General features: G+C 43.2%; 1 protein-coding gene across 1 annotated transcript in view; it reads left to right on the top strand.

Annotated features, from left to right (window-relative positions):
- The first annotated feature begins 4,724 nt into the window (after window positions 1-4,724).
- LOC136622610 (serotransferrin-like) overlaps window positions 4,725-9,938 on the top strand; it is a 31,684-nt gene continuing 26,470 nt past the window's right edge. Inside the window, exons 1-2 of the mRNA XM_066598109.1 lie at window positions 4,725-4,879; window positions 8,054-8,220. Coding sequence (XP_066454206.1) covers window positions 4,837-4,879; window positions 8,054-8,220 — 210 coding nt within the window. The 5' untranslated portion in view covers window positions 4,725-4,836. The remainder of the gene's footprint in view (window positions 4,880-8,053; window positions 8,221-9,938) is intronic.

The raw sequence follows: 9,938 nt of genomic DNA, 5'->3' as shown, positions 1-9,938 counted from the left end.
TTATACTGCATTAGCAAGGTCTCTCCCAGGCAAAGATTTCAAAGCAGTCTGGGATTTCAGGATGTGGTGTTCAAGCACTTTTGAACAAGCACAAAAAAACAGGCAACATTGAGGACCTTAGATGCAGTGGGCAAGAAAACTTAGTGTAGCAAATGATAGACACATCATGCCTACGGTATTAGTGTATCTTGACGCCACTAGGAAGTCCTGGTGGAGTCAAGATTGACAGGGGGTGACACCCCTGAATGTGATAGGTTGCACATGTGCCTGGCCTGCAGGTCCTGCCAGCACACAAAGGAAGTGTTTTTTGTTTAGCACACCTGCATACCGCGGTCCCCACGTGCAGACACGCCGCTCCACGTCGTCCCCATTGGCCTCAAAGAACACACGCCGCCCCCGGTCTTCCCCGTCGCCCTGAAATTACTGTGATGCTGAAGCAAGGCTTTCCCCCATGCGGCCGATGTAATGTTCAGCTTGCACTGGGATAGCTTAGCGGTCCTCCCACACACTGCCAAAGGCGGCCGGCGCGACAGTGCAGCAGGCGATCACCTATCGCACTGCACAGCAGCGGGAGAAGAGGAACAGGAGCCTCAGCGGCGGCACATGTGCATTACATGTGCGCGGGGGACCGTCCGTCAGGAAGCTTTCAGGCAGCGGGCTGCAGGAAGCCGCCAGCCGCAACGCTACAGGCAGCCGTCCGGAGGAAGTCACATGTTATCTTCCGGCATGCCAGCACGCAGTGCTGAGATGCGACGGAGGAGCCACCGGTGAGACTGCTGCTGCATCTGCATTCTTTTTTGCGACCCTATCTGCTTTAGGGTGAGGGTGAGCTTTCTTTGTTCGCTTTCATTATACACATTAAAGCTCCTAATGTACACGTAAGTCGCCCCACTACAAGCTATGGAGAGGCTGATAGAACCTTGTATTCTTGCACCAATCGGGAGCTGGGGGTGTGAGAGGGGCGTTCTCCCTGTCAAACCTCTAGCTTCTGGTGGCGTCAAGATACACTAATACTTATGCATACTTCCCTTTAAAATTGGAAGATTTGCCATCAACTCAGAACTGGCAGAAACCAGTAGGACCCAGGTACTCCAGTCTACTGAAGTGGTCTTCATGGAAGAACTGTGGCCAAAAAGCCATACCTCCAACATCTGTATGGTACTGTAAGTTATTCCAAACAAAGGAAAGTCAACACCATTCGCAAATTCTCAAAGTTTCAAGCAATTACCAATGCAAAGAGTTCCGTGAGAGACCCAGCAATTTATAACATCATGGTTTTAATTTGTGCTACATCTACTGTTGCAGACATACAGAAATATATTATCTACCTAAACTAAAGGGTAAGAGAATTATATGAATGTCATACCGAACCAGAGCTTTTATAGTTTATTTGCTGGATAAGATATCAAGTGAGTTTCTTACACTTGCTGTATGAGAGATAAAGAAACACAATTGTTTCTGCTCTTTCTGGTCGCTGATGCCTGAGGCTATTTAATGTTCTCTTGTATCCAGTACTGGACATGTTGCACACGCTGTGAGACCCCCTATTCCAGCAGGTGCGCGCAACTGGATTCATCTTTCATGCAAATAAATAATTTCTGAAAAGTGCCGAGCAAGCAATTTTGTGTGGTAAACAAGTCTAGGTGTTATCCCATCAATTCTTAAAGGCTGAGTTCCCTATCTATCCGGTATTTTTTTCCCCTTTGGCATTATAGTGCAAACAGAGGAAAGCTGGTGCTAGAAGTGACCCTATCTTTTTCTATAGAAGAGTTCATGCGCCAGATAGAAAAATGATACATGCAGTGTTTCTCCTTAGGGCTTAGTCACACGGGCGCATCGGCTCCCGTGTTACTGCAGGAAGGAGACGGCCGCACTTCAGGACAGACGTCTCTCTGCAGCGCCGGAGGAAAGAACATGTGACCGGCTTCATTGACGCACATGTGTTCTTTCTTCTGCACTGCGGGGAGTCGTCCGTCCTGAAAGACGTCCGTCTTCTTTCTGCAGTAAGGGCACAGTCACACGGGCGCATCGGCGCCCCTGTACGGGTGCTGATGTGCCCGTGTGACTAAGCCCTTAGGGCGGCTTCATACAAGTGTATTTTGCTGCGTGCCGCCCGCATGACACAGTCGCGTCACATGCACAAAGTACATAATTACATTGTGTACTTGCTGCGTGCTGCCGATCACCATGCACTATCTTGGCAGTTATGTGTGCGTAAGATGGAACATGCTGCAGTCTTTATTTCACTCATATTTCGCTCAATATGTGTGAGCGCAAACACCGGAGCCTGTGACAAAGTAGTACAGCGTATTACGCGCACATTACTTATTACGTGCGCAAAACCCGCACGTGTAATATTCTGCAACAATACATTTGCGTGAAGGAGCCTTAAGGCATGCTCCTTTGGGAAATTTGTGTAAATGTAAAGACTGAACAATGCCTCCATAGTGCCATCTATTAGAACACAGCATTCTTGAAAGTCAATGTCAGACCTTTTAACTGGCCTTGTATCAGTGGAAATATAAGCCAAAGCCAGAGTCTTATCCAGATGGAAAAGGCAGGCTTAGGGTGGACACCCACTGGCGTTTTTTTCTCCACTGCGCTGCGAGAGTAAAGTTAGTCTCGCAGCGCAGTGCGAGAAAAAAAACGGCATCACTCCAGGATATCGCCAGTCTTTTCAATGGGGCCAGCAGCAGCAGTGCTAGCCTCATTGAAAAGAGGTGGAGAATGCCGGGGACTTCTGCCACAGCTGTGACAGCTGTGGCAGGAGTTTCCTTCACCCCCGCGGGGATGAATGAATAGCTAAGGGCTATGTGTCATTGGCTGAGTGCTCAGCCAATAGCTAAGCACTAGCTGCTATTGGCTGAGCCCTCAGCCAATCATTACAGCCCTTTCAGGAGGCTGGGATTTTTAAATCCCCGCCTGCTGAAAGAGCTTCATAGCAATGCAGGGGAGCCAGCCGGAGGACGCGCCGGAGAGGTGGGTAATTTTTTTAAAATTTTTTTTACACTTATTGCTGATTATCGGGGAAGGGCTTATATTTCAAGCCCTTCCCCGATAATCATACAGCGGGGCTTGGCACAAAGCAGTGCTTTCAATGGCAGTGCCGATCTCATTGAAAGCAATGGGATAGAATGCCAGGGACTTCTGTCACAGCTGTGACAGCTGTGGCAGAAGTCCGCAGCATTCTCCCTATGTTTTCAATGGGGCTAGCGCTGCTGCCGCTGGCCCCATTGAAAGCACTAGCGATATGCCGGTTCTATACCGGCGTCTTTCTTGCGCTGCGCGGTTAGAGTTTTCTCGTTCTCTCGCAGCGCAAGAAAGAAAATATCGCTAGTGAGTGTCCACCCTTACAGATAGACTGTTTTGGAGGTTTTGCCCCTCATTAGTACTCGTAGGCCTTCCAATAGGTAGCGCCACAGAGGTATTGTTCCATCTTCCTATTTGCATACATTTCCTAGAGAAGTATGCATGGCCTTACAAGTCTCCTCACATTTACTATGTGCTCTCCCTAAGGAGAAACTTTGCCCTTTCTGACCCACGTCATAGGCCTCTCACCCAGCCAAGCCAGTACCTACTACGCACTGATGAGGGGCAAAAACACAGAAGCAGTCTGTCTGTACATGGTTATCTTTTCCTTCTGGAGGAGACTTCGGCTTATATTCCTATTCAGTGTTAAAGGGGTGGTTAAAAGATAACTTGCAGGAATGCTACCTTCCAATAGGTGGTGCTGTAGAGGCATTGTTCCATCTTCCCATTTGCAGAAATTTCCTAGAGGAACATTGCATGGCCTTACAAGGCTCCTCACATCTACTACGTGCTTTGCTTATGGAGAAACTTTATCCCTTCTGACCAACACCGTAGGCCTCTCACCCGGCCAAACCAGCAACCTTCTGCACACTGATGAGGGGCAAAAACAGTGAAGCCGCCTGTCTGTACATGGTTATCCTTTCCTTCTGGAGGAGACTTTGGCTTTATTTTCCCAAAAGGCTGTTTAAAAAGTAAGACGTTAACTTGTATGAATGCTATCTTCTAATAGGTGGTGCTGTAGAGGTATTGTTCCATCTGTCTGGCTATGGATGCCGGACTGGTGGAAAAAATGCAGTAAAAGGTCAGCAGTTGTCTCTGGCACTGGCATGAAAACACTGGCTAGATACAACTGATAGATGAGAACCTGGTCTAATAGTCTTCTCCAAGTAAGATAAATAGCAGTTTTGGGTCAACATTTGTTATTACATAACATTTACTGTTAGAATTTGCCAAAGTTAACAGACAAGTATTTGGCTGGTTCCTGAGGGGCACTGGTATTATTTATGTTACATGATAGGTGGGGGCCCAGTTATAGATCTTGTATTGGGGCCAGAGAGCCTCCATTTCTAACTCTGCACAGTAGTATCATAATTTCAATAGCAGATGATTATTTGTATTCAGTGTAGTTTATAATCTGGGCAAAGGATGCCGACAATGAGGGTTGGCAACAAGTGTGGCTATAGAGAATAAATTACCCCTTCTTCAGTGATTTGCATCCCTGCCAAATGCAAGGAGGGTGGGGAATTCCCCTCCATTTCCCGTACCTAATCTCTTGATTAAATGTAGACCTGCCCAGAGAGCTATTCACATTACAATGGTTTGTGCAAGAAAGTCTGTCTATGGAGATCAGTTAGAGGAAAAATAGGAGGAGGTGGCAAAAGTTGAGAAACACTATTAGGTAAACATTGCAGAGACAAAATCTGTCCAGTCAGCTTCCCTGAGCTTGTATAAAAAGGCAAAGACTGATCCTGACATCTCTCCACAAACTGAGCTCTGGCAGTTTGTGAAGGAGACACTGCGGTGACAATGGCGTCTACTTTCCTACTTACTTTGTGCCTTGGCATGCTGGGTAAGTGGCAGAAACTTTTTTTTACAATTATATACACATTACAAGTTAACTATATGCAGAAAGTGGAGTCATATGTGGAAAATAATCCATCACAATCACTTCTGTTCACATAGATTATGGATATATAGCTAGAAAATCATTCTGATTAGAACATAACTGTACTTTATATTTCTCTTTTTGGTTTGTGCAGCCGCTAGTTTGTGCTAATAGTATCATGTTCATTAAACAAAGTAACAAAGTAGATTTAACTGATACATTAATAGTTAACATATTGTAGCAGCAGTACTAATAATAATGATGATAACCATTGTTTTACAATTTCTATTCTTATTAGTGCAATTTTACAATTATTCAATGTTAAATTTTAGTAATTTGATATATCTGTAAAATGTTCTCTATCTCTCTTACTATCTTATATCTCATATCTCTCTTACTATCTTATATCTCATATATCTATCTATCTATCTATCTCATATCTATCTATCTCATATCTATCTATCTATCTATCTCATATCTATCTATCTCATATCTATCTATCTATCTCATATCTATCTATCTATCTATCTCATATCTATCTATCTATCTATCTCATATCTATCTATCTATCTATCTATCTATCTATCTATCTATCTCATATCTATCTATCTCATATCTATCTATCTATCTATCTATCTATCTATCTATCTCTCTATCTATCTATCTATCTCATATCTCTCTTACTATCTTATATCTCCTATCTGTCTATCTATCTATCTCCTATCTCTCTTACTATCTATCTATCTCATATCTCTCTTACTATCTATCTATCTATCTCATATCTCTCTTACTATCTTATATCTCCTATCTGTCTATCTATCTATCTCATATCTCTCTTACTATCTATCTATCTCATATCTCTCTTACTATCTTATATCTCATATCTCTCTTACTATCTTATATCTCCTATCTCTCTTACTATCTTATATCTCCTATCTCTCTTACTATCTATCTATCTCCTATCTCTCTTAATATCTATCTATCTATCTATCTATCTATCTATCTATCTATCTATCTATCTATCTATCTATCTATCTATCTATCCATCCATCCATCCATCCATCCATCCAATTAATCTAATGCAACCCTCCACTCAGGAGCTCAAAATTCATATGTAAGTCAGTACTTATGGGGGATGATCACCTGTTATTTATTTTTTACTCAATTCTTGCTCCTTGGCTGCTTTTTAGCTCAGCACTCTTAGGACAGAGCTGTGTTCTGTGACTATAGTTTAGCTACAGCCTAATTTGAGGTAGTCTGGTGTCACAACATTGCCAGTGTCAACAGGAGCTAGGCATATTCACGGTTCCGGATATCATGACAGTTGCTGGCACCGACACAGTGGTATACAGGCACTGGACATCGAGGCAGGAACAAATCCATTCTGCTGTAACACTGATATCATCTCAGTCAGCCAATCAGGGACTGGTTTAGGGTATTTATTCCATCTCCCCTTTGCAGAGGATGCTGGTAATGTATTTGTATACTGGTCCTGCTCAATTGCTAAGTGTATTTGTCCTCGTGCTTCTGGGGTCCTACTGTAGTTTGTATCTTCTTGACTTTGGTCTTTAGACTGCGATTCTCTGCTTCTTCTGGTACTGCCTTCAGTTACTTTCGAGTTTAGCTCTCATTTTGTCTGTCCTTGTGTATTCTCTCTCTTCCACATTTCTCCTTGGGACATATAGAGAATTATTCTAGATTCCTGATGTGGGGTTGCCCTTTTTAGAGCAGGTGCTCTGCATTATAGGTACGTCTAGTCATGGCAGATCAGGAAAAGTTCCTAGGCTCAATCTATGTCTGCTGTATTGTCTATGATGTCTAGCTACTCCGTAACCTCTAGTGTTCTATACATCCCCTAGCCTGTCTATGTAAACTTTCACACCTTATATGTTGGTCAGTTACTTTGATAGGACTGGGACACCAGCCTAAGAAAACTTTTTAAACTATCTGTATCATCCGTCTGTTTTATAATCAAATCAATAAATATGTTTTGGGCTTTTTCTATTTAAATAATTATCTTAAAGGGAACCTGTCACATTGGAAATACACACCAGTCTGCAGGCAGCATGTTATGAAGGAGATTCGTATATCATTTTGTGGGAAAAGATTCAGTATAACTTGTTATCTATTGATGTCAATTTTTACCTAGGAATCTAGTAGGCCGTCCTAAGCAGTGATGGACGGTTATTTCTGTACAGAAACTTTTACAAAGAAAGCTGTCAATCACTAAGTTGAATCGCCTACTGCACTCCTAAACTGAAAATGTAAATATTGTGTGGAATTTACTAAAGTCTGGTGATCTTACGTCACTTTTTAGCAGCAGGGTTTCTAATAGGTTTGTTGCACCTTTGACTGCAGATACATTAGAAATGCAAATCTCCATCAACCATGAACTAGGAATAGAATTGTGCTATCATTTATGCCCATTTGTGGCTGAGATTCCAGGAAGGCTTCCTGCAGATGCCCGGGTTGGATGCCTCTGCGAGACCCGCACAGAAATAGGACATGCCGCGATTTGTTTTCCGTGCGTGTTTTCACACGGTCAAATCGTGCCTAATCATAGGATTGCATTATCTAATGCAATCATATGGCAGCGGGCACAGGTGGAAATTCAGCGGGAAATCCTGCTGTGGAATTTCCACCCGTGTGCAGGGGTCTAAGTATGAGGCCAAACCCTACTAAGCCCCACCCACTTTTATTGCCACTTTATAAGCCATGTATTGATTTATCTGAATGTGTAGAAGTAGAATTCTTCAGATCATGGTATCTAACAGTCATACAATCTTCTACACTTCTTACATACTGTGATCTTGGCTACTATGGTACAGTTTAGTTGAGTGTTTCCCAACCTCCAGGGCTCACCCTCACAACAGGTCATGTTTTCAAGATCTCTGTAGTATTGCACAGGTGATGTAATTCAGTGCCCCACACATTGATACAGGTGTTCTTTCTATGGGATATCTGGAAAACCCAACTTGCTGGGGGGTCATGAGTAGTGGTGTTTTGTGAAACACTCGTTTATTTGGTTACCAATTACACAGTGTCTATAGGTTGCGAAATCCGAAGACTAAAGTTCTATTAGTGAAGAACATAGAATCTTAATTCTTAATCAACTTTCTACACTTTGTTTCTCCATAGCCTTGTGCCTTGCTGCCCCTACAAAAAGCATCCGCTGGTGTGTGAAGTCTGAACAAGAGTTAAGAAAATGCAGAGACCTCAGCCGTGAAACGGCCTGCAGCTGTGAAACGATCACCCTGTCCTGTGTCAATAAAGGCAGCACTGATGACTGTATCAAAGCCATTGCTGTAAGATACCATAACGCAATGATGACTTACAAGATTTGGGGCTTTTGTTATTATCCTTATATATGCTAATATTGGATAATTCTAGTAGGAAAAAGTGAAGCCCTCATCCATTACTAATTCCAATAAAATATTGGAATGAGTAAACTGAGGAGGAAAAGCTACTATAAGGGCAAAAACATGAGGCCGTATGTACGATTATATGTTCACCGCTACAGAGTATTCTCGGAGTATTCAAACTCCACACTACAGCGCGCAAGTTTGAAAAGAGGATAGACCGTTCCTGCCCTAGTAGTATTAACTATGTGCGAGAAAGATGGGGAAAGTGCTATCTTTTCTCGCCTGTATTATTAACGGCCAAGAATACCGCTAATAAAGACGAAACCATTGAAATCAATGGTTTTGCTTTGTCCCGTTATACAGCCATGAATATCATGACCGCATAAGAAATCCTGCCCATGTGAAGAGGCCCTAAGGGTGCTTTCACATTTAACGAAATTGCTACAGGCATTCTGCAACGGAATACCCACAGCAGTTCTGCTGTAAAAGGTGCGGATTTTTGGTCACGTTTTAAATTGCAGACTAACTGCAGAATTTAACCCTTGTATTGGGCTGAATTTCACTGCAGAATTCTGCAGCGCAAATAGACGGGTGGCAGATTTAGAATCAGCAGCGGTTTTCAAAAACGCTGTGGACCATTGCAGAAAATTTCCGCACCAAGTGTAGGAAATTTTTTAATTCCCCTCCACATGACTTGCACTGTAAATGCTGTGGCATTTCCGCAGTGATTCTGCTAGTGGAAATTCCCAAGCATATCTGACCCGGGTGAAGGCAGACTACAATAGAGCATTTTTGCGTGTGCATTTACGTGGGGAAAAATACATGATGTGTTCTATTTGGTGCAGATTTGCACACCAAAGGCAAATGCGCACCCTGTCCACACGAACTGCGCAATTTCACAGTCATAATTGATAACAGGGGGGGCTAATTAGGCAGCTCAGCCGGTTCAAAAATGTACAATAAAGTGCGCGGAAAAGTGCACAAAAGCGTGCCACAGCGCTCCAGTCACAGCATAATCACGTCCTGCTCTCCTGAGCGTGTAAACGCATATGCTCGTATGCAGGGCTGCTTTCACAAATAGCTGATTTGCTTTGGGGGTTTTGGTATAGTTTTTTTCAGCAGATTTCACCCCATCAATTTGAATTCAAGGGGTGAAACATGCTGCATCCATGGCAGCTCAAAAAAAAGGGAGTGGGAGAGAGTTACCCTGTGTACAATGCAGGGAAAAGACGACAGATCGTCCTAATGAAGTCTTTATTGCCATTCTATTCCACGGGAAGGGTAAAACTATCTTGATAGCAAAAACTAAACCAATCGATCTGCTAGCACGGATGTATCAACCTGTTACCTGCCATGTCCTCACTTCATTCATGCAAAAAGACATTCCGTACCGGCGAACATATTTACGTGTATGCTTGCCTGAATAAGCCCTTAGATGCATCTAAAGGGACCTTTCATATGGGCCGAAATTAGTCCATACAACACACCCAACCTGCAGTTGTGTGATTTACCACGTCTTACCGGTGTCATGCCGGCTAATTGTGACCCTGTGAAAGGTCCCTTTGGGTGCCTTCACAAAATAACATTAGATTCTGCGGAATCTCCACAGCAGGAGTTTCTGCGGGAAACGCACAGCATTTACAGTACAAGCATGTGGTCTA

This window comes from Eleutherodactylus coqui, chromosome 1 (assembly GCF_035609145.1).
Source record: "Eleutherodactylus coqui strain aEleCoq1 chromosome 1, aEleCoq1.hap1, whole genome shotgun sequence".
NCBI lineage: Eukaryota > Metazoa > Chordata > Amphibia > Anura > Eleutherodactylidae > Eleutherodactylus > Eleutherodactylus coqui.
Note: the sequence above shows the minus strand (reverse complement) of the source record. Positions and strands in the feature narration are given on the sequence as shown.